Below are 24487 nucleotides of genomic sequence, written 5' to 3' on the forward strand. Positions count from 1 at the left end.
GAAATTTTGCAAGTAATAGAATCAAATTGATGACAAAGAAGGATTGATTTGCTTTGTAAAAGGGTTACTAAGAAAGCCAAACAATACAGGGGAATTCAAAATCAATATACTGGAAAATAAAATAAAAGACAAATTACTAAAAAAAAATAAAATAAAAAATACGGGAGTGGAGACATGCCAAAATAGGTGGCATAAATATTATGGAATCTGTTGGCAAATTGAGCAGTCCACATCATTGTCCCTTTTATATCTCTGAAGAAATACCTTTGTGGGATCTAAAACTTATAAAACGATATTTAGAGGGTAAGCACCAGAATTTCTTCCAGTCCAGGTCTGAGGTGAGGTTATTCCAAAGGGAAACATTTGGAACATTTTAAAACAAAAAACAACACAAAACGCACAGTTATTATTGTTCTTTTTAAAGGAGAAAGAAGTCTAACCAGTAACAGCAGGATCCAGAGGTAGTAAAGTTAATTCAGATACTACAGAGTTTTAAAAAGTGATACAACACCAGAAGGCAGAAGCAAGAGGGAGTTCTTGCAGAGGTAACATAACAATAAGAGCCGAACAAGAAACAAAAATAAAAACAATAACCAATACCAATAAAAGTAAATGCTGTTCAATGAATATTAGCAGTACACACAGAAATAATTATACCAATAATAGAATTAAACACGATCGGGGCAGAAAAAAAGAATAAATTGAAAAATAAAAAAAAATACAAAGTTAAATAGATGCACAGGAGAGACAGAATAAGAACAAAGACAGAAAAAAAAGAGGAAGTGGTTCTTCACAGTCTTAACAATTTTGAAAAAATAAATTTTAATGAATGTAAATGAATTTCGCGTGACTTTTAACATTCAATTGTAATCAATACAAAAAAGTAACTAACAAAAATAATTAAATTTTAATCTTTGAAAGTACGGGAAAACGGACGTGACGTCACCTTCCACATCCGGGTCACGCTCTCCTCATGCTGTAGCAGCGAGCATGGCGGCGAAAAACAAGCACCGAAGAAAGTCTAAAGCGACCAATAAAGTGACATTTCAGCCCGCAGAAAACGACATGGAGGCTGAAAACAGCGGCGAGGAGGAGAAAGACGATTCTGAAGCTGATGACGGTGAAGACAGAAGGAAGAAAGACGAGGAAGAGTTAAATCTTGAGGAGGTTTTAAAGCTGGGAGGAACACGGGTGAGTTTACTAGCTAAAATCTCACGACTCACAAAACTGCAGCAGGTTTCATTTAATCCTAAAATACGTTTACTCGCGTAAAGTTACTGCAGGTTAGTACAAGTTTGAAGTACTTGGCATGAGTATTTACATTTCATGACTCTTTCTGCTTTTACTCCACTGTGTCAGTACTAAGCTACTTAGTATAGCTTTACTAACTTTAAATGCATGTAAGATTTTTGCCTTCAAAACGTACCAATAGTTACACTGGAAACATTGTTTTGAAACATCACAATGTATACGTTTTTGACTGTGACGTATTTTTTGGAGTTGTTGGTAAAATGTGACTGAAATGAGTCTTAGCCAGGTGCAGCTGATCAAGTTTCATTGATCAGTCAATAACACTTATTTTGCTGTTAGTCTGGTGCAACTGTTACTAAGTCATTCCTGATATGTGTTATATTTCATGACATATATATATATATATATTTTTGTCTTCTTCTGTCCATCCGTAGGCCGACTACGTCCTACTTGCTGGCCTGAATGACTCCAACGAGCTCATTGATGGGGGAAAGAAAGGCGCGATAGACGACCTGGAGGAAGGAGAGCTGGAGAAGTTCATCACCAAACTGGGCATCCGGGCGTATGCGGGGCTGCAGATCATCACAGACGAGCCAGAGGGAGACACCTCAGACGCCGGTCAGAAGGAAAGTACAAAAGCCAAGAAAGCTTCATCAGAGGAACAAGCGTCCACCGCTCCGCAGGAAGTCAACGACAAGCAGGAAGTGGAGGACAAACAGAAGCCGAAGAAGACAATCACTGGGAAAAAGGCAAAACAGAATGTGAATGTGTTTGAGTTTCAGCAGAGGCAGGTTCTGCTCGTCAAACCCGGAGGGAAATGGTTCGACCTGGAGTACACGGCAGAGGGCTCGTCGACGCCGCAGGATCCCTCGCTGGTGTCCCAGTACAAGGCGCTTGCCCAGCAGCTGTTTGAAGCTGAGGTTTCGCTCTACAAGAGCAAGAAGAACCTGCAGAAAGGAGCCAACTCCAACTGGATGAAGACGGTCGTCTCATCCGGCGTGCTGGCGGACAGGATGGCGGCCATGACGGTGCTTATCCAGGATGCTCCGGTGCACACGCTGGAGCACGTTGAGAACCTGGTTTCCATGGTGAAGAAGAAGGGCAGCCGGCGGATGGGTCTGATGGCGCTGGATACGATGCGGGAGCTGCTGCTGTCTGACCTGCTGCCAGAGAACAGGAAGCTGCGGCACTTTGCTCAGCACCCGTTTGACCAGTTGGAGGAGAAGGCCAGCGGCAACCGCGATTCCCGCGACCGCCGCCTCGTCCTCTGGTACTTTGAGCACCACCTGAAGCACCACGTGGCTGAGTTTGTGGCGGCCCTGGACACTGTTGCTCACGATACAGTGGCGGCCACCAAGGCGAAAGCACTGGCCACCGCACACGAGATGCTGTGCAGCCGCCCAGAGCAGGAGCGGGCGCTACTCATCCAGGTCGTCAACAAGCTGGGAGACCCCGAATACAAGACGGCGGCCAAAGCGTCGTACCTGCTGGAGACGCTGCTGCACAAACACCCCAACATGAAGGCGGTGGTGTGCTGCGAGGTGGAGCGCCTCATGTTCCGGCCCAACATCAGCGCCAAGGCGCAGTACTACGCCGTCTGCTTCCTCAGCCAGGTGATGCTGAGCCACGACGAGGCCGAGCTCGCCGCCAAACTCATCACGGTCTACTTCTCGTTCTTCCGCGCCTGCGTCAAGAAGAAAGACATCGAGTCGAAGATGCTGAGTGCGCTGCTGTCGGGTGTGAACCGGGCGTATCCGTACGCAGGAACTGGAGACGAGAAGGTGAAGGAGCAGCTGGACACGCTGTTCAAAGTGGTTCATCTGGTGAAGTTCAACACGGCCGTGCAGGCGCTCATGCTGCTCTTTCAAGTGATGGACTCCCAGCAGAGCATCTCAGACCGATACTACGTGGCTCTGTACAGGTAAAACCGTCCTCACCGGTCAGGTTCATCTCATCACCATCTGTGTTTGTGTTTAGGATTACTGTTTTCTCATTTCTGCATTGAAATGTCAAATTTTACCATAGGAAAAGTCATTTTTAGGGTTTTATGCATTTTTTTCCATGAAACAGGGAAATTGCAAGAATGCTCATCAATTTTACAAATGTGTGCAGTTTTCCACATAATGACAATCCAGTCCAGTATGGGCCACGGTCCAACTAAAAGGACTCTTCAGTTGTAGCAAACAAATGTCCTCTTAATTAAAGCTTGGAGGACGTTATTTTCAGAGGCTGTCCTCTCAGGCAGTGCTTTTCCCCCAGGAATGTAAGCAAGTTTCCTAAAGTTACAGAAACCGATCCATCTTTAATCCACCGAAAAATAAACATTTCCATTTGTGCATAAAGAAATAGAGTTGAAAGACAGAAAAAAGAAAAATAAACATGTATAAAAACACAACAAATGTACTTAAAGACATAATAATGACGCATCAAATAATTATACTACTTTAGTACATAATAGTGTGTGTGTGTGTGCGCCTCTGTATAGTTACAAAGATAAAATAAATTAGATGTGTTTTAATTTTTGAAGTTTTAAAAATCAGTTATGTTCTAACAAACCTTTTTGAAAAAGATTTACTTGAATTTAATGATTAAAGAAATCTGATCAAATTTGTACTGAAAGAAATTTTACAGTGGAAATAAATTGTCAGTGCTCTTTTGGGAGGACAAAATATGTAAAAAAAAATAAATAAATAAAAAAAAAAGAGAGAGAAGGGACAACCATCTTTGGCATGTTTTCTCCACTTACTTACTTATTTTAAATACTGCAACATTCTCAAGAGAAAGAAAAAAATTGCATTAAGGTATTTCCTATTAATCAATGATTTTTATAATTGCACAAAAAGATTGTTAAATGTAAAACAGTGTAAGAATGAGAAGCACAGAAATTAGGCTACAAACTAAGTAAAATTGAAAAAAAAACACGAGAAGTTTCAATGTCAATAATGTCAATCAATGTCAATGAGTGTCAATAAAAACTGCAGAGATGAACGATTGAATTCAAAATGTTGACTTTTCTTCTTCTCTGCAGGAAGTTGCTGGACCCCGGGCTGTCGTCGTCCTCCAGACAGAGCATGTTCCTCAACCTGCTGTACAAGTCCCTGAAGGCCGACATCGTGCTGCGGCGGGTCAAAGCCTTCGTGAAGCGGCTGCTGCAGGTCAGCGCCGAGCAGAACGCCAGCTTCGCCTGCGGGGCGCTCTTCCTGGTGTCGGAGGTCATGAAGGCCAAACCGAGCCTCAAGCTCCTGCTTCAGGAGGACGGGGTAAGACGGCTGCACATATGGAGGTCTAAAGTTTATCAGGACAGTAACTTTGGACATTAGTGTTGTCACTGTGAGAGCTAGGCTTCCTTTTAAGTTGATTAATTATTTTTTTATTTTAAAAATTTGCTCGAAGGACCAGAAGTTTTAAGATGGTTATCATTTCTCCCCCATATTTCCTGTCTATATTTACACTGTAAGCTGTCCAATAAGAGTAAAATGTCAAAAAATATCTTAAAGAGGGTTAAAAAAACAACTAATTTTTTAAATTGGAAAAAAAAAAGTTATTTTCATTATTGGTTGAGATGTGAAACTGTTGGTTTGAAGTGTAGCAGTACAGCAGACTTTTTCTTAAACTGAAAAATCAAGACTTTAAAAAGGAGAGTTCAGGAATGATTTCAGAATTCATAACTTATCTTTGAGTTTAGATCTGGTGTTTATTCAGTATGTTTAGTTTTTTAATTCCAATATTTGAACGTTTTAGTCGGCATAAATGGACTCATAGATGATACACAATAATAGTGTCTGACAACTTTGAAATATTTGTTTTGTAAATAGTTTTAAATGTTACAAAAATAAATGAATAGTTCTCCTGTGTTTTCTTCCGTCAACATTTTTGATCCCCATTGATGAATTCTGTTTTTCTTAAAGTTTGATTTTAAGCATCACTTCCTGTTGTGATCACTCAGGACGGAGAGGAGGAGGAGTTCAAAGACCTCGCGGAAGAGGATGATGATGATGGTGAGATGGAGGAGAAGGAGAACAGGGATGATGATGATGATGATGATGACGACGACGATGATGAAGAGGAGCACTTTGTGGATGCCGACAAACTGGAGGAAGGAACGAGTAGTGCAGCCACAGAGGCAAAGCCCACTGCATCATGGGTGCATCATCAGAACCTGGAAGGTTTGTGACATTTCTGGTCAATATTAAACTATTTTTGGTTTGTTATTGTTTGTTTAGTCACAGTCAAGTTATTAAATATGAAATCATGATTTATCAAAAACAGTCTTCAAATTCTTATCTCTGCTGTGGTTTCTGTGGCTAATTTTGAAATAGATTAAACTCAGATTGTGTCTTTTTTGGTGCGCTCAGATTGGGCGTAGTTTCTATTAGGATCTGTACATTAAAGTAAACAGGAGATACAGTAGCAGCAGACACGCAACATAACCACGTTCCATGTTGTTGTCATCCTGGAGTTTTGATTTGAGTTTTTTCCTTTTCGTTAACCCTTCAGGAGGTAAAAGCATGCAGAGCTACGACCCGCTGCACAGAAACCCGTTATTCTGCGGCGCCGACCACACAACTTTATGGGAGCTGCAGAGGGTGAGAAACAACAAACAAGCAAATCACGATAAACGTAAAGCTGTCAGCTCGACTATTAAGGTTTTCTTGTTTGTTTGTTTTTGAATCAGAGCTGTTGTCTGGTTGCTGCTGTGTAGAGACGTAATGCTAGTGTGCATGAAATAAATACCTATATACATACTATGTACATATACAATACACATTTAGATGAACTTAAAACATGCTGACAGCATATAGTTAAAAACCGTAATATGACAGCGTGACCTCACTGAAGGTTGATTAATTGCTGATGTTTACTAAAAAAAGAAAAAAGAAATCAATGTTTTGGGGTTAAACCTTCCTGAGCACATATAGCGTGTTTTTGTTTGTCTTTAATGTTTCCTCTGTTTGTGTCTGCGCAGCTCGCCGTGCACTTCCACCCCTCTGTGTCGCTGTTTGCCAAAACCATCCTGCAGGTAAACGTTAAATACCTGAAGTCAAATAGTTTGAGGACATAGAAACGAGGAGCGACTGTAGCTGCGGGCGTATGTGACATCATTTTAACATGCTGCACCTCAGGCAGGTTTTGGGGGAAATGTTTCCTCTATGAAACATCTGTGTGTTGTTTCCACAGGGAGGATCCATCCTGTACTCAGGTGACCCGCTGCAGGACTTCACCCTTATCAGATTCTTGGATCGATTCGTCTTCAGGAACCCCAAACAGCTAAAAGGAAAACGTAATAAATACAGACTTTATTTCCATTTCTTTTTTTTTTAGTTCAGAGTGTCTTCATGGTGAATCTGTGATGGAAAACAACATAAAAGGCAGAAAAAAACACTGGCAGTATTTACATTGTGTATCAGTCTTCAATAATGGAATATTTGGGAAAAATGCATGGAAAAATCTGAGTTTGTGCTTTAATATTTCATTTTTCATTAGAAAACGTAGACGCTGCAGTGCTAGCACCCAAACAGAGATTAAACCTCAACTCTTTACCAGGTGAGTTTCTCGTGTTTTTGAGGATTTATGTTAAACTGATTTTTGACTGATCACATATTTCATCTTCCTTATCTTCTGTAATTTAAATTTTGCATCAGCGATGTGAACATATTTTGCTTTTTCTCTGTTAGTGAACTGTGAGGAGTTTCTGTCTAAAGAAGAGAGTCAGATCTCTGTGGACGAAATCTTTTTCCATCGGTGAGTTTAAAACAATTTAATTGAGAAACTTTTGACAAAACGTAGCTTTTCTGTATGTAATATCTATTATTCGACAGCTTCTTCAAGAAACGCCAGCAGGAGAAGCAGCGTCAGAATCGTCGGCCACGAAAAGATGACGATAACGAGAGTGTGGAGGACGTGGACGATGATGAGTTTGAAGAAATCCTCGGTAAGTTGAGCGCAGTTGGAAAAAAACTTGAAGCGAAGGACTGCAGAAGTGCCAGAAACGGCTGACATTGCTGTAAATGTTTTTCGGTTCATGCTGACTGTAACCTGCAAAGTTGGACTGTGTGCTGCAAACAACCGATAATGAATAAGAAAACATTAAAATAATGTTTTTTTAAAAGGTTAATACAGAGGAATTACTGCGGTTGTACCTTTTATTTCTCTCAAATTTAGGGATAAAATTGGTACTCTGAATATTTGCATTTCAAAACATATTTTTCTTGTTTTATTGTAAATTTCTATTTTTAAAATTAAGATTCTTAAATTCCAGCACTCGCCTTTTATGTTTCTTATACTTACTGTGTTAATTATTATACATAAAATATATAAAACTAACTTGGCAATAAACTGTTTTTGTATTCTGAAATGGGAAAGTTTCAGAAAAAGTAATTTATTTTACAGTAATGATTTTTTATTTGTTTATTTGGAAATTGTTTCATGTCAACAGCGAGTACTTTGGTTTGTAAGCTGTAAATTATCTTACATTTAAATGATTATTATTTTCATAGTTTTGTTGTCTTTTAGCACCTTATGTAAATGACTTTTAATTACAAATCTTTTGGTATTTCTGTGACTTTCTAACTTGATCTGACTGTTTTTCGAGCAGATTCCTGCGAGGGAGACTCGTACTTCACTGAGATGGCGGACGATGATCTGGACTTTGCAGGGTGAGCAAACCAGCTCTTATTATTTATCAGTTATAAAAAATCAACCACCCGACCGATCAGTTTGTGTTCTGTTCCAATATGAACACGTGAAGAACAAACTGAATTGTGCAGTAATAACACGCTTAAGAACAAAGTACATCTTCCTTTGAGGCCTCAGACTGAGTTTACAGATCATTTGGTTTTATTATGGTCGGTTTATTTTTTCAATGATAGGCACTGATTTATTTTAGCAACATCCTCTCTCCCTCTCTCCCTCTCTCCCTCTCTCCCTCTCTCCCTCTCTCCCTCTCCTCCACGCCCCCTTGGTGTTTGTCAGAAATGTGAAGAGTAAAAAGGGGAAGAAAGCTGCAGAGGACTCTGATGACTCCGATGTGGATGATTCGGACATGGATGACCTGGATGATGAGGAGTTGTCTCTGGGCAGTATGGACGAGGAAGACTTCGGGGACGAGCTGGAGGAGGAAGGAGGGACGTTCATGGATCTTGATGGAGGCGATGGAGATGATGACGATGATGAAGGTGGGAAGCTGTTTCTAGTTGAGTAATTTGCTACTTCTTCTTGTATGTCTTTCAGTTAAAAAAAAAATTGAATTTGAAAAATTTAGAAAATTCATACGATAAACATTTACGTTGAGATTATGTTTAGGATAATATTTGTTCATGTAGTCGAACATGATTTTGTCCAGTTTACTGTAGATTGATTTAACCTGTTTCAGGGCTCAAACCTGTGATCTTACAGTCAAAGGACGCTTCTCTGAACTGGACTCTAAATTACATTTTTTAAACTTTTTTTGATGATTTTTTCTCTGTCTCTTTTAGTTCCAGAGCTGGAGGACGACAGTGCTGCATTTGGTGGTGAGTACAAGTTTACATACAAATCCTCACTGCAATTTCACACAGACTCATGAAGTATGTATATATCAAGTACTTGAATTGAATCAAATATTGTCTCAGAGCAGGTCATATAAATACGACATAAAAAACAAACAAAAGGTGTAACGTTCACGCAATAGACAATAAAAACCTCATTTGAAAAACTTAAGGGAAAAAAAGATAAAGTAGAAAACAATAAAACAAGACAATATGTTGTTACAGACCACATCATCATCATTGCAGCAGTGGTGAACTACTTTTACTCAAAGTACACCTAACAGTCAGTACAGTTTTGAAGTACTTGTACTTTACTTGAATATTTCAGTTTTTTTACTCCACTTTATCTTAGAGGCAAATATTACTTTTCTATTGTTAATGAAAATATATTTATCTAAAATATGGTGATGTGTGATATTTATAGATAGACCAAAAACCCAACCTACCCAACAGTATATATTTTGTATATATTTAGCCGCACCATTGAAGTGATAACCACATTAATTCATCAATAATTAAAATCCAATAATATATTACTCTCACATGGGCTGTAGTGCATATTAGTACTTTTAATTTTGAGCACATTTTGATGCTAATGTTTTTTGGGGTTTTTTTTTTACCCGGAAAAATTTTGAATGCAGGACTTGTACTTGTAACAGAGAATTTTACTTTTTATTTTACTAAAGAAGAAATCAGAATACTTTTTCCACCACAGCAGAGCACCAAACATACATTTCCGTTTATAACATGTAAAAATGTTAACATTTAAAAACTAAAGAATGGCGGTACTTTTTTTAAGACAAAATTCTTATTGAGTTGAAAATAATCATGAGCTTCTTTTTAAAAGCAACATAGCAATAGAAATATCTCGGTCAGCACTCACAGACGCTAAAGGATTAACGTCTATATTTTCAATAATGTAATAAATGTTTTTCTCTGCAGATTCAGACGATGAAATGGAAGTTCCAGACATCACTCCGCGTACCAAGAAGGGAAAAAGGAAATCCTCAGAAGAGCTCGACTTCTCTGGATCTTTAGGTTCATGTAACTTATTCTTAATGTGATGTTTTGATTTTAATGTCTTTACCTTCATTAGAATTAAGAAATCTGAAGTCATTTAAGTTAAGATTTAGTCTGACTGTTGATTTCCCTGCTAACTTAACTGATATGTTTTTAAGTTGTTTAGTAATTGTTGTTACTTCTCGCAGGTCTGAAACAGGGGAAGAAGAAGAAAGGAAAGAAAGACACAGCCATGTTTGCTTCTGCTGAAGAGGTGAGATGTTTTTGTGGTTGTAGAAAATGAAATAGTTCATGTAAAAGGTTTATCTCCTACAGCATGTTTTAGTCCTCTGAGTAATTCTGAAAATATCACAATTATGACATAAGATTTGACATGGAGATATTTTTTTATGACACACTGTGCTATGACTTTTGTTTTTTACATTTTAATAACAAACTATACTAGCATACTTTTTTTTATTATTACATGCTATATTATCACATTAATATTTTTTCTGTGACTTTTTTTAATGTAGTGTATTTTGGCTTTTTAATGCTGTTATATGAAACACTAGTGTAAAAGTTTTTGCGACCTTTTTGGCATACTTGACATTTATTAAATACTACACCAGGATATTTGTTTCTTTATGACATTTATATTGAATTCTACGGAAGCGTATTTCTGCCACTCGCAGAAAAAAATAGGCATCAGTATCACGTTAAAACGTAAAAAAAGTTTTCACATTGTAACGTGATAATATATACTGTATTTTGGCAGAAATAGACAGTGAAGATGGTGTTTTGATGGTAATATTGACTCTACACCACATTTTACTGCAGTTTAAAAGTCTCTTTCTGTCACAGACTCTGTACCACACGGTCTTTATCATGTTTGGTACTCCACTCAGACATTATTTTATGATTTGGGACGACATACAGTAGTATGATGTTTTTTCATGATTTTGGATGACATACTATACTATTTTTTTTCATCGTTTTTTCATGATTTCAAACCACATTGTATACTATGATGTTTTTTCATGATTTCTCATGACTAGTTTACTTCGATGTTTTATTTATGATTTTAGACCACATACATATACTATAACGCTTTTTCATGATTTTTGACCACATATGACATTTTTTCAAGATTTTGGACGACATACTATACTATTGTTTTTTTTTTCTTTCCATTTCAGACTACATAGTATACTATGTCTTTTTTTTCATGATTTCGGACGACATACTTCACTATGATGTTTTTTCATGTTTTCTGATGACATGCTGTATTTTGATTTTGTTATGAGATTTTGGCTGGAATTATTTGCTATGGCATATACGTTTGGTTAAAACATGATGTGTTGTTTTTTCCAGTTTGGCTCCCTCTTAGACGAAAATGCTGGCTCCAAGTTTGACAACATTGGACTGAATGCAATGGCTAACACAGATAAAGCAGGTAGGACACCTGAGTGATCACAACCTATAACATCTAAATCAGAAAATACCCAAGATCGCTAGTATTGTTTTAGATCAAAAGAATCTAATAACGTATTATTTTCAGGTTTGTCTTCAGTTGTCTTTGGAGAAAAAATTCTAAGACACGTCTTAAGTAAAATTGTCATTTCACTTTATCTGTTCCTAGCTTGAAAGAAATTATGTTTGGCTACTACCTTTCATTCTCTGTAAACCAAAGTGGAGAAGGAAACTGTGCAGGACTGTCTGATATAAAACATTAAAATAATTCTCAACCATACATATTGAAGCTGTGCACTTTATGTTAATTAGAAAAAGAGGAGATAAAGGTTTTTATTCAGTTTGCTGGATACCAGCCAGTTTGAGTAATTTCTTTACATAGAGAGATAGATCAGTTGGAAAACAACAGTGAACTTTAAACAAGCTCATTTACATAAATGACCTCATCTTCAGTTAAATTCTGGTGCTCATTTGAAAGCCAGTTTTAACCATGGCCTTATTCTCCTCTTTCTTTCTTTTGGACATTTTTACAGGATCCAACAGCTTTCCAAAATACTTCAGTTATAGCCAAATCATCTCATTCAGTTACATAAGGTTGAAAATAATGTTAAGACACAGTCGTCCTCCTTTTAAACATTTAGAAGCATCAATAAACATTTAGTAAATGGTTTATGAAATACTACAATCTAGTTTCAAGAAAATAAAGTTTCAATGAATAAACTGTAACTCGACCTGTTGGCACCTTGAAAATTAAAGCTGGTGTATAAACACTTAAAATGTCCTGCTTGTTAACCATCTGTTAAATATTCATGAAGTGCTTAATAAATCTGAACAGTACAGTTTCTAATATTTCCTGTTTGTCCCTGCAGGCCTGAAGCAGTTGAAGTGGGAGGCTCAGCGTGATGACTGGATCCAAGGCCGTGATGTCAAAACGCTGCGCAGGAAGAAGACCGTGTTCAACAAGAAGAGGATGTTTAGTCGAGCCAGGACAGGTGGCAAAACGTCCGGTAAAAAGAAGATGAAAAAGTAGCAGCTTCTAATTCTTGGTGGAGTTTTAATCTGATGGACACCTTTAGTCCTGTTTGGATGACCAGGCTTCTTGGTCTCTCTCTCGGATGCTGTAGACTCCTGCCCACTCGTTGGACTGGTAGTAAACTGGGAGGAAACAGAGGAACAGACAGTGATTTTCAGATCCAGTCAGCTGATGAAAGTTACAAACTACGGCTGACTTTTGTCCCATTTATGGGATGAAATGTGATCTGAAGAGACTTGTTAATTTGTTTTGTAAAAATGATAGACTTAAGATAGGAAATTTCATAGTCATGGTTACATATTTCTTTCTGTAGATGATCACATATACAACACTCTGCAGAGAGTTCAAAATCATATACAAAGTTCAAAAGACATTAAAATCTTCTAATGCAATTTATATTTGCAAGTTATCTTTAAGACTGCAGGCTGATGCAAAATGTTTCTCTGTTCATGTAAAAAAAAATTAAATGTACAATTACATACTGTAATATGACTTTTTTATGTCATTTTGGACAAACAAGCTACACTGTGACTCGTTTCAGGATTTTGGACAACATACTATACTATGGTATGTCGTAATATGTCGTCTGAAAACATGAAAAAACATCATAGTAGAGCATGCTGTCTGAATCATTATAAAAATGTCATAGTATAGTATGTCTTCCGAATTATGAAAAAACATAGTATAATATGTCATCCTAAATCACACAAAAATGTCAAAATAAAGTATGTGGTCTGAAATCATGAAAAAAAGTCATAGTATAGTAAGTATAGTACTCTCATGATCTCGGACCACATACATAATGTTTTTTTCATGATTTTGTACAACGTACTATACTATGACTTCTTTACATAATGTCAGACGATATACTATACTATGATGTTTTTTATGGTTCTGGACCACATACTTAATGACGACATTTTACATTATATCAGACGACATACTATACTGTGGCGTTTTCTCATGATTAGTGACAACATACAATATGGTGATGTTTTTTCATGATTTTTGAGGACATGCTATACGTTTTTCTGCGAATTCGGATCACTTTTAGTCTTTGTTATTAATGGGAAACACTGCCATAATGTAGTAGTGTCATAGTATGGCAAAAAATGTCAAAAAATGACATTTCCAAAAAACAGCAGAAAACAGCATAAAATAGCATGCTGACACATATCAAAGCATAGAATGTTGCTGCTGAAAAATGCTGGAAACAGCTTAGAATAACCTGCCAAAACACGCCATAGGAAAGAAAGTTGCAAAAAGAGCCAAAAACAGCATTATTTTGCATTTTGAAAATGTGACCAAAAATTTCAAGACTATAGTAAGGCAAAAATGTCAAAATTGGACACGTCCCAAAAACTGTTGAAAACAGCTTAGAAACACCTTAGAATAACCTGCCAAAACACGCCATAGCAAAGAAAGTTGCAAAAAGAACCAAGAAAACCATAATTTGGCATGTCGAAAAATACGACAAAAAATCCAAGGCTATAGTAAGGCAAAAATGTCAAAATTTGACACATCACAAACACTGTTTAAAACAGCTGGAAACAGCTTAGAATAGCCTGCCAAAACACGCCATAGCAAAGAAAGTTGCAAAAAGAGCCAAAAACAGCATTATTTCGCATTTAGAAAATGTGACCAAAGATCCAAGACTATAGTAAGGCAAAAATGTCAACATTTGACACGTCCCAAAAACTGTTGAAAACAGCTGGAAACAGCTTAGAATAGCCTGCCATAACACGCCATAGCAAAGAAAGTTGCAAAAAGAGCCAAAAACAGCATTATTTTGCATGTCGAAAATATGACAAAAAATCCAAGACTATAGTAAGGCAAAAATGTCAAAATTGGACACGTCCCAAAAACTGCTGAAAACAGCTGGAAACAGCTTAGAATAGCCTGCCAAAACACGCCATAGCAAAGAAAGTTGCAAAAAGAATCAAGAAAACCATAATTTGGCATGTCGAAAAATACGACAAAAAATCCAAGGCTATAGTAAGGCAAAAATGTCAAAATTTGACACTCACAAACACTGTTTTAAAACAGCTGGAAACAGCTTAGAATAGCCTGCCAAAACACGCCATTGCAAAGAAAGTTGCAAAAAGAACCAAAAACAGCATAATTTTGCATTTTGAAAATGTGACCAAAAATCCAAGACTATAGTAAGGCAAAAATGTCAAAATTGGACACATCTCAAAAACTGTTGAAAACAGCTGGAAACAGCTTAGAATAGCCTGCCAAAACACACCATAGCAAAGAAAGTTGCAAAAAGAGCCAAAAACAACATAATTTTGCATGTCGAAAATATGACCACAAAAATCCAAGACTATAGTAAGGCAAAAATGTTAAAATTGGACACGTCCCAAAAACTGCTGAAAACAGCTGGAAACAGCTTAGAATAGCCTGCCAAAACACGCCATAGCAAAGAAAGTGTCAAAAAGAGCCAAAAAACAGCATTATTTCGAATTTTGAAAATGTGACCAAAAAATCCAAGACTATAGTAAGGCAAAAATGTCAAAATTTGACACATCCCAAAAACTGTTGAAAACAGCTGGAAACAGCTTAGAATAGCCTGCCAAAACACGCCATAGCAAAGAAAGTTGCAAAAAGAACCAAGAAAACCATAATTTGGCATGTCGAAAATATGACAAAAAATCCAAGACTATAGTAAGGCAAAAATGTCAAAATTTGACACATCACAAAAACTGTTGAAAACAGCTGGAAACAGCTTAGAATAGCCTGCCAAAACACGCCATAGCAAAGAAAGTTGCAAAAAGAGCCAAAAACAGCATTATTTTGCATTTTGAAAATGCGACCAACAATCCAAGACTATAGTAAGGCAAAAATGCCAAAATTTGACGTTCCCAAAACTGCTGAAAACAGCTGGGGCACAGTGCAGTTGTGTTTTGTGTGTGTCTTTCCCCCCCTGGTTTTGTCTCCCTCCTCCTCTGCTCTCAGGTGCTTTCAACCTGATTGGCCTGCACCTATGTAGTGTGGGGACTCCCAGACTGGCCAATAACACCCAGGACTGGCTCATAAAAGGACCTTACCTGCAGTGATCGGGTCTCTGCCTGCTGGAGCTGCTGGGGGTGGTGTTAAATGCTGCTAAAAACACTTAGAATAGGTTTTAGGTTTGGGGCCAACTCTGTATTTATTTTTGGTTAAGCTTGTATTTAGATAAGAGAGTGAGGTTTTGTTTGAGTTTGTGTTCAAGACCAGATTCAGTTTAGGCCCTGTTTTAATGTAATTTTTTGACTTTATTTGGCACAACCTCTCATCCCATCATCTTCCTCTACAACTGTGAATTTCTGTCAATAGTAGTTTCCAATAAATCATTTTGTATTTGCCACACATACTCCGACTCCATCTTCTCTTTTGATTGTCATGTTGATGTTCCTATCGACCCATCCATCGTAAAAACATTACACAGGACAATTCGGCGTATCGAAAAAATTGACAAAAAAATCCAAGACTATAGTAAGGCAAAAATGTCAAAATTTGACACATCACAAAAACTGTTGAAAACACCTGGAAACAGCTTAGAATAGCCTGCCAAAATACGCCATAGCAAAGAAAGTTGCAAAAAGAGCCAAAAACAGCATGATTTTGCATTTTTAAAATTTCACCAAAAATCCAAGACTATAGTAAGGCAAAAAAGTCAAAATTTGACACATCACAAAAACTGTTGAAAACAGCTGGAAACAGCTTAGAATAGAGTGCCAAAATACGCCATAGGAAAGAAAGTTGTAAAAAGAGAGCCAAAAACAGCATTATTTTGCATTTTGAAAATGTGACCAAAAATCCAAGACTATAGTAAGGCAAAACTGTCAAAATTTGACACGTCCCAAACACTGTTGAAAACAGCTGGAAACAGCTTAGAATAACCTGCCAAAACACACCATAGAAAAGAAAGTTGCAAAAAGAAGCAAGAAAACCATAATTTGGCATGTCGAAAATATGACAAAAAATCCAAGACTATAGTAAGGCAAAAAGGTCCAAACTTGACACGTCCCAAAAACTGCTGAAAACAGCTGGAAACAGCTTAGAATAACCTGTTAAAACACGCCATAGCAAAGAAAGTTGCAAAAAGAGCCAAAAAACAGCATTATTTGGCCATGGCAAAGGAAGTTTCAAAAACAACCAAAAAAAGCACGATTTTGCATTTTGAAAATGTAACCAAAAATCCAAGACTATAGTAAGGCAAAAATGTCAAAATCGGACACTTCCAAAAACTGTTGAAAACAGCTGGAAACAGCTTAGAATAGCGTGCCAAAACACACCATAGCCAAGAAAGTTGATAAGAAGCAAGAAAACCATAATTTGGCATGTCGAAAATATGACAAAAAATCCAAGACTATAGTAAGGCAAAAATGTCAAAATTTGACACGTCCCAAAAACTGCTGAAAACAGCTGGAAACAGCTTAGATTACCCTGCCAAAACATGTCATAGCAAAGAAAGTTGCAAAAAGAACCAAGAAAACCATAATTTGGCATGTCGAAAATATGACAAAAAATCCAAGACTATAGTAAGGCAAAAATGTCAAAATTTGACACGTCCCAAAAATTGCTGAAAACAGCTGGAAACAGCTTAGAATAGCCTGCCAAAACACGCCATAGCAAAGAAAGTTGCAAAAAGAACCAAAAAAACATAATTTTGGCATGTCAAAAATATGACAAAAAATCCAAGACTATAATAAGGCAAAAATGTCAAAATTTGACATGTGCCAAACACTGTTTAAAACATCTGGAAACAGCGTAGAATAGCCTGCCAAAACACGCCATAGCAAAGAAAGTTGCAAGAAGAAGCAAGAAAACCATAATTTGGCATGTCGAAAAATACGACAAAAAATCCAAGACTATAGTAAGGCAAAAAAGTCCAAATTTGACACATCACAAAAACTGTTGAAAACAGCTGGAAACAGCTTAGAATAGCCTGCCAAAACACGCCATAGCAAAGAAAGTTGCAAAAAGAGTCAAAAACAGCATTATTTTGCATTTTAAAAATGTGACCAAAAATCCAAGACTATAATAAGGCAAAAATGTCAAAATTGGACACGTCCCAAAAACTGCTGAAATCAGCTGGAAACAGCTTAGAATAGCCTGCTAAAATGCGCCATAGCAAAGAAAGTTGTAAAAAGAAACAAGAAAACCATAATTTGGCATGTCGAAAATTTGACAAAAAATCCAAGACTATAGTAAGGCAAAAATGTCAAAATTTGACACGTCCCAAAAACTTTTGAAAACAGCTGGAAACAGCTTAGAATTGCCTTTCAAGTCATGCCATAGCAAAGAAAGTTGCAAAAAGCACCAAAACAGCATAAAAATGACCAAAAAAGAAATGCTATAGTACGGCGAAAATGTCAAAATTTGATATTTCCAAAAAAACAGCTGAAACCACTTAGAATAGCACGTAGAGGCATTTTATAGTATACAGTGTTGAAAAAAAAAACATCCAGAAATGGCCCCAAAACCCATAAAATAGCATGTTGCAAAAATGACCTAAAAAGTGAGGCTATAGTATGGCGAAAATGTCAAAATTTGATTTTTTTCAGGATTTTGGAAAACATACTATACTATGACATTTTTTTCATGATTTCAGACCACATAGTATACTATGATGCTTTTTATTGATACACATCCACATACTACACTATAAAATGTTTTCAGAATTTCGCACAACATTCTATACCATGACCTTTTTTCATGATTTTGGACCACGAACCATAGTATGGCATTTTTTTCATGATAACGGGTGACATATTTTACTATGCATTGTTTTTTTTTTTTTCATTATTTTGGATGACATATTTATGTATTTTTTCATGATATCGCACGACATACTATACTATGACATTTGTTTATGATTTTGGAAGACATACTACACTATGAAGTTTTTTATAATTTCGCACGATACTATATTATGACGCATTTTACATAATTTCAGACTACATATTGTATTATGCAGTCCCACCTAGATTGAGAGTTACGACACTCTTTGATGTCACCACAATGCGGTCATGTGGTACGTGTATGTCCCAATAGTTGCAATCAAGTGCGCGCTGTTATCGTGTCTGAATGCGGGAAAGACACCTGTGATTGTATTTGCATCAGTTTTCAGTAAATATTAATGCATAATGCGCATTGATCACTACATGGACTACACTACACATTCAGTGAAGATAATGTTATTTTTTTCTGAACTTTGGCAGAGAAAAAGCCTTAATCCATTCTTCTGTGATTAATTTTGGAGGGAAGCGGCAGTGTTACCATAATGTGAAATACATTTACAGTATGTATGCATTGATGTTTTCCCTGTGCTTCTCCAGACACAATTATAATGTTAATGGGATAGTTCAGTAAGTGGGGTTTTTAATGTATGATTATGATTTTGGAGAAGCTGAAAGTATCGCCACCAAAGCTAAGACAGGGGCAGCAGTGATTTTAGCAACCTATGTTCATTTTCTGTGATATTCTTGTGTAATTTAAATGTGGACTATGTGAGGCTTCATGCAACATCCCCATTGTGATTTACAGTCAATACCCTCCCAGATGTAGTCATCTGTGGCATCTTTTTCCAAGGAAATATTTAGGCTAAGATTTAAAAACACAACTTATTTCAGAGTATTTTTTAACGCGTGCCACTCAAAAACCTCCCCTCAGTTTCTGTAAAAAAAAAAAAAAAAACGTACTGGAGAAAAATAAAGAAAAATAAGAAAGTAGAAAAAAGAAAATTAAAAGAAAAGTTAAACTAGTTCTAAGTAAAAAAAAAAAAAAAAAAAAAAAAAAAGAAAAAAGGAGATTTGCTTTTGGTAACCTAGCCTGCTTCTCCAACTTGGGGGCGCCATCTACTGTAGGTAACGCACTGACTCTGGATAAACACATCATACAACTTTATTTAAATAATAATAATAAAATTACATTCACATTAACATGACAGTGACTGCCAACAATTCCTCAATTTAAGACAGAATCACTTTGGTGAATAGTGTAATATTTACATAAGATTTGTATAAGGCAACCAACTGCATTCAGCAAAACATTTTATTAAACAATATGTGCAGGGAGAACGTAGATACATATTTACTTGAATGGGAGGCCTGTAAAGAAACACATTTTACCTCCTACAGGGATAAAGAGAGATGGCAAAAAGCTGGCAGGAAGGGCATATATGTGTTTTGTTTTTGTTTTTTTTAAAGCCACTGGATTGTTCCACTCCTGTTGTTCTTTCAAACCTGACACTGTCTTTGCAGAACTGCAGATAATGCACTTCAATATTTTAACCTAGAAAACAAAACAGGGAGATAGGAAGTTACAGAGTTGATTATACTACAATAGCACTTTTTTTTTTTTTATCTCTGCTCAATTATTAACATTCAACACCGTGTTATTTTTGTTGGTTTTGAGCTTTTACCACCAAGTGCATTGAACATTTTGAAAATGTTCTGAAAACATTCCGAAAATTTATTTTATAATTTTTTAAGTTTTTCATTAAGTAACTGGGTTCTGCTTTTGGCCCAACTAGAGCTCACTGGATAGAAAAATGTGTGTTGTATCCTATACTGATGCAATTATTTTGTCAATGCAATAATTAATATAATACTAACAGTGCATACCTTTAAAGCTGAGCCCTCACAACAGTGGCAAGGGGTTAACTCTGGCCCTAGGTGTTTTGTTGTAGGACCTTCCCCCTCTCTCCCCTTTTCTGTCAGTGTCCAAATTAAGCCACATTTTCAGTTTGTTTTTTTTTTTTTAAATTATTATATTATTTTGATTATAGTGTTTTAAACATCAGTGTTTACTTGATGCTCTGTAGGAGATATTCATGTGATAGCTCTCTCATTTGTGGGCATTTTCACATGTGAACAGTGCAGTGATTATAGCCATGTCATTCATTTAAACTTTAACAGACTGATATCTTACCATGGTTGGCAGTGCAGCATTTGGGTGCACCAATCGCTCAGAGAGAGAGGGATCCAAAAATGTTTGGCTTCCTTAGGGATATTACAGGCTGCTTCAGGAGATGAAGACTCCGCTCCCTGACATCAGTACCCTGCAAAGCAGACTGCAGCATATAAAGATGGAACCAAGCGTATTAGTGGAGGTATTTGATATGCTTAAGCTGAAGGTAGATGGCTTGGCAGACATGGAGAGGGAGTAAGTGCTGACTGTGGATGAGATGGCAATAACAACAAGTGTGGAGCTGCACCTTGCAACTGGGAAGCTGTTTGGGGATGTAACATTATCAGGACACCAGCTTCATCACTCCAACACTTAGTGGATTGGTAAACTCCATCTGCATGGTCATCTCTACCTATCTGTTTTTCTCTCCTTCACAAATGGTAAATTTGCTATATCACATATCTTATACAGATAATATGACCAGAAAAGTGGTCAGTGTTTTAATAAATATGGACCTAACTGTATAACATCTTCAACTATTTCAGTGCCATTAGCATTTTGTGAGGTTTTCATTGCTATGGACAAAACTAACAATCACACATACCTTGGAGATTTTTTGATCCTTTGTAGATAGAAAGTTGGTCTCCCACACATTCAAATGTCAGCTCTGAAACATAAAAATGTGTATAATTAGCGGCTTAATTTTTAACTTTAATAATAATCACCACCATCATCTAATTAATAAATAGTATAATATAAATTACTGTGATCATCCACATTTATGCCGCTTATCTTATCACCTGTCACTGATGCACTGCCTAATAAAATATATGTGTACTAACTGAATAAAACAAGGTACAACCGTGCTAGAAAAAGCTAGCCTTGATATCTAGAATGAGCAAGATACTATTAATTGAAACGTTACTCACATGTAGTAATACAGTCGCAAGTTTTGCTAACTTTATCAACACACGTATTTAAAGAAGACAAAAACTATGCATGCCAAAACACATTTACATATATTAACTAAAGGTTCCTAAACATTTTCATGGATGAAATTTCAAAACTTTTCCATGACTTTTCAAAACCCATAACACCGTTTTATTTTGCCCCACTTGCGTTTTTTGGACATATCAAACTCTATTCACACATAATTTTCAGCGAGCTGACATATATGAAGGGAGAGACATAAAGGATGGTATACGAAATATTGTTACGCGTCATCGCACATTACAGCTACATTACGTTGACAGCCACAGAAAATACTTTCCCAAAATGCCATGTTTCAGTGATTTTTACTAATTCCACGACTCTTCCAGGCCTGGGAAATGTAACTGTGATATTGTGGGAACCCTAAAGGTCAAGTCAAACGTAGGCGAGCGCTCATCTGATTACGTAGCTACTAAGTGTTGCTTGCGTTAGCTAAGGGCTAACTGCAATTAAAACCTAACTACCGCTACCAATTATCTTACGAATAAAAATAACTAAAGCGGGCTACTAAAAAATATTGTGTAATTTCATCTACTTACCAGCGGGCATGTCTCAAAAACACTCAAAATGAACGGGGCTCAGGGCTCGAACCATCTGTGTTGCAACTATTAGGAGCTCCACGACCCACGTAACTTCGGCAGGATGTATTTATTTCATTTTCACATTACTATGACGTTTTTCATGATTTGGGACAACATACATTACTATGAATTTTTTTCACGGTTTTGGAGCACATACTGTACTATTATATTTTTTCATGATTTCGGACGACATGCGATACTATGACATTTTTCATGATTTCTGACCACATACTATACTATAAAGTTTTTTCAGTATTTCGGACAACATTTTATACTGTGCCGTTTTTTTGTGATGAAATGTCATAGTATTTCTTTTATGCTATTTTGGAAGACATGATATACTATAACTTTTTCAAGCTATTCTGGACAGCATGCTCTTACATACTAATATGTCATTCAAAAAGTCATTTTATAGTGTGTAAAAAAAAAATTCTCAGTTCAGGTTAAAAGGTAATTGTATAGTATGTCATAAAAACAGTCATCATAATGCATGTCACAAGTTTTTTGTAAAATGTAAGTGTAAAGTATGTAAAAAAATGTTTTAAAAAAGGTCATAGTATAGTATGTCAAAAAAACATTCAAAAAGTGTAACTATAGTATGTCAAATCAAATCAAAAAAGTCAAAGTATGTTAAAAGTGTCATCACAAAGTCATAGTATGTCAAAAAATGCCATTATGTATATATATATATTCCTATTTTAGTATGTCAAAAAAGCCACAACTAAGAGAGCCATAAAAACTAACAAAAAAGTTTACCTTGTTGGATGTAAAAAAACAAAAAAGTTCTAATATAGCAAGATAAAAAAAAAAAAAAGTTGTGCTCAGTTTGTCCAAAAGAATTCTAATAACAAAAAGTCATAGAATGGCAGACAAATTTCATTAAAAACACAAACATTTAACACAAGTTAAAAAGTACAATTTGGGAAAAAAAAGTCAGAAAACTGTCACGGTAAAATGTGTCAAAAAGTCAGTCATGATGAGATCAGTGCTTTAAGATCAGCTTGTAAAAGTAGTTATAATACAGTTTGTATAAATAAAATAGAGGATGAATATCTTCATCTGCATACCTTCGAGAAGTGATGGAAATCTCCTGTTCATGGTTTTCCTGAAATCTGCAGGTTGAGGAAATAAAACAAGCTTTTAAGACAATATAAATGTCACTCAACAGAGATTGAAGTGTTCTTAAACTTCTGTCTAACACTGATTGTTTTATTACAGTATTTTACTAATACCTTGACTGTTGTTCATCATGTGAAACAGACCGTACGCTCCAAGACACCCATCAGCTCCAGAACGATCACTCCCTTCATGAGTTTCTTGGCCAGAGGCTCTAAGGTTTGGGTGGCATCTAAGACATAAAACATTAAAACACAACTGTATTTACTTCAAGTATGAAATCTGTTCAGTGTTACACAGGACAAAATATAAAGTTCTCCTTTACTCATGTTCAGCATGCTAGTAATTTGAACTCAAGAGACCTGTAATAACCTATCTATACTACAGTTCATTCATTTAGATCAGTCCGCCACAGTATTATTTTACATTGTGTTTTATTTCTGTATTTTAGCATTATTTTAATCATTTCCGACTACCCAATGTAATGACTTTTAGAATTAGCATAAAAATGTATTTATGTTTTATATAACAATACATCAGTCACAGAGGGCATTTTATCCCAGAGTGAGTTAAGTACATTTTGATGCAAATTCTTCTGTGATTTTATATGCACGCCGACGTCTTTCTACATATATACACGTTAAATATATTGTTACTTGTCCTGGAGGATCGGAGTTTTAAGTTAATTATGTGAAGACAATATTTAATAAACGGCTCTTGAAAGATGGCAGAAAACTGTGGAATAACATAACTTTCAATCGTGACTTTTGGTGCATTACACTGTAACTAATTAGCAAACAATTTTTGCCTTAATTATAAAACTTAAATGGTCTCTTTAACCTCCGAATGACGTCGTTTTAATCTTAAACTTACCTTCAGATTTGTGGCAGAAATAACAACTGAACGAGTCTTTAGGAATAAATTAAATGGTTAAAATGTGTTAAAGTAACACGAAATGTTGACGGACGTCCTTGTGTTGTGCATGCGAAGCTGCCGGACTAACTCGCTTCTACTTCCTGGCTACGGAAGCTCAGTTAGTACAAATCTAAGGAAACCGACAAAATCAAAAATAACTAAATACGTAACTAAATGTGTCAATAACTAAATATCTATTTATTTCCCATTTAATTTTCCATTTTGTTTATCTATTTATTTATTTTCCCATTTCATTTTAATAACAGCAATGAGAGTGAGGGATCTCACTATGTTTGGAATATTTTTTTTTATCATTATTTCTGAGGGCATATTCTTCACCTTTTAAAAATGAGAAAATAGAAATACTGCTCTGTAAAAAATACTTAAAAGTAAATGTCCTGTAGAGGTCACTCCAGGTTTCTTTACACAGATATTTGGGCCTAGACCAAAAGACCAAAAGACCAAAAATGCATGCTGGCCTGTAATAAATTGTTACCTCTATTTTTAAAAAATCCAACAGAAATGACATCCTATGCTTACTTCTCTCATGCCCACACTGCATATGCAGTTTTCATCTCTCTGTTCTTTATTAGATATCACTAAAAATAAAAACAGCTTCATAGCTGTGATTTGATACTGCTGTAATTGCAGGAGCTAGCCAGTAGGTGTTAGTGTTGTCACAATGTGAAAAAAACTTACACTAC

General features: G+C 36.2%; 2 protein-coding genes across 2 annotated transcripts; one reads left to right on the forward strand and one right to left on the reverse strand.

Moving 5' to 3' along the window:
- The first annotated feature begins 943 nt into the window (after positions 1-943).
- Positions 944-12373, forward strand: cebpz (CCAAT enhancer binding protein zeta). Its single transcript, XM_042502966.1, has 17 exons — positions 944-1191; positions 1686-3172; positions 4280-4511; positions 5198-5417; positions 5749-5837; positions 6218-6271; positions 6430-6532; positions 6736-6795; positions 6927-6993; positions 7071-7183; positions 7847-7907; positions 8224-8426; positions 8727-8762; positions 9720-9815; positions 9986-10050; positions 11151-11232; positions 12119-12373. The coding sequence occupies exons 1-17, from the start codon at positions 991-993 to the stop codon at positions 12277-12279; spliced, it is 3330 nt and encodes a 1109-aa protein (XP_042358900.1). The 5' UTR covers positions 944-990; the 3' UTR covers positions 12280-12373.
- Positions 12322-23197, reverse strand: LOC121955878 (protein CEBPZOS-like). Its single transcript, XM_042503962.1, is given in 5 exon segments — positions 12322-12404; positions 22820-22864; positions 22985-23026; positions 23029-23100; positions 23194-23197. Coding segments are annotated over 5 exon segments (246 nt in total).
- Between the last annotated feature and the right edge of the window lie 1290 nt (positions 23198-24487).

Source organism: Plectropomus leopardus, chromosome 16 (assembly GCF_008729295.1).
Source record: "Plectropomus leopardus isolate mb chromosome 16, YSFRI_Pleo_2.0, whole genome shotgun sequence".
Classification (NCBI taxonomy): Eukaryota; Metazoa; Chordata; class Actinopteri; order Perciformes; family Serranidae; genus Plectropomus; species Plectropomus leopardus.

Bases quoted from the DNA above. Each gene is read 5' to 3' on its own strand.
- cebpz (XM_042502966.1), top strand. From the start codon at position 991: ATGGCGGCGAAAAACAAGCACCGAAGAAAGTCTAAAGCGACCAATAAA. The intron at 5,838-6,217 runs GTGAGAAACAAC...GTGTCTGCGCAG, and splicing joins CTTTATGGGAGCTGCAGAGG to CTCGCCGTGCACTTCCACCC. The intron at 7,184-7,846 runs GTAAGTTGAGCG...TTTTTCGAGCAG, and splicing joins TGAGTTTGAAGAAATCCTCG to ATTCCTGCGAGGGAGACTCG.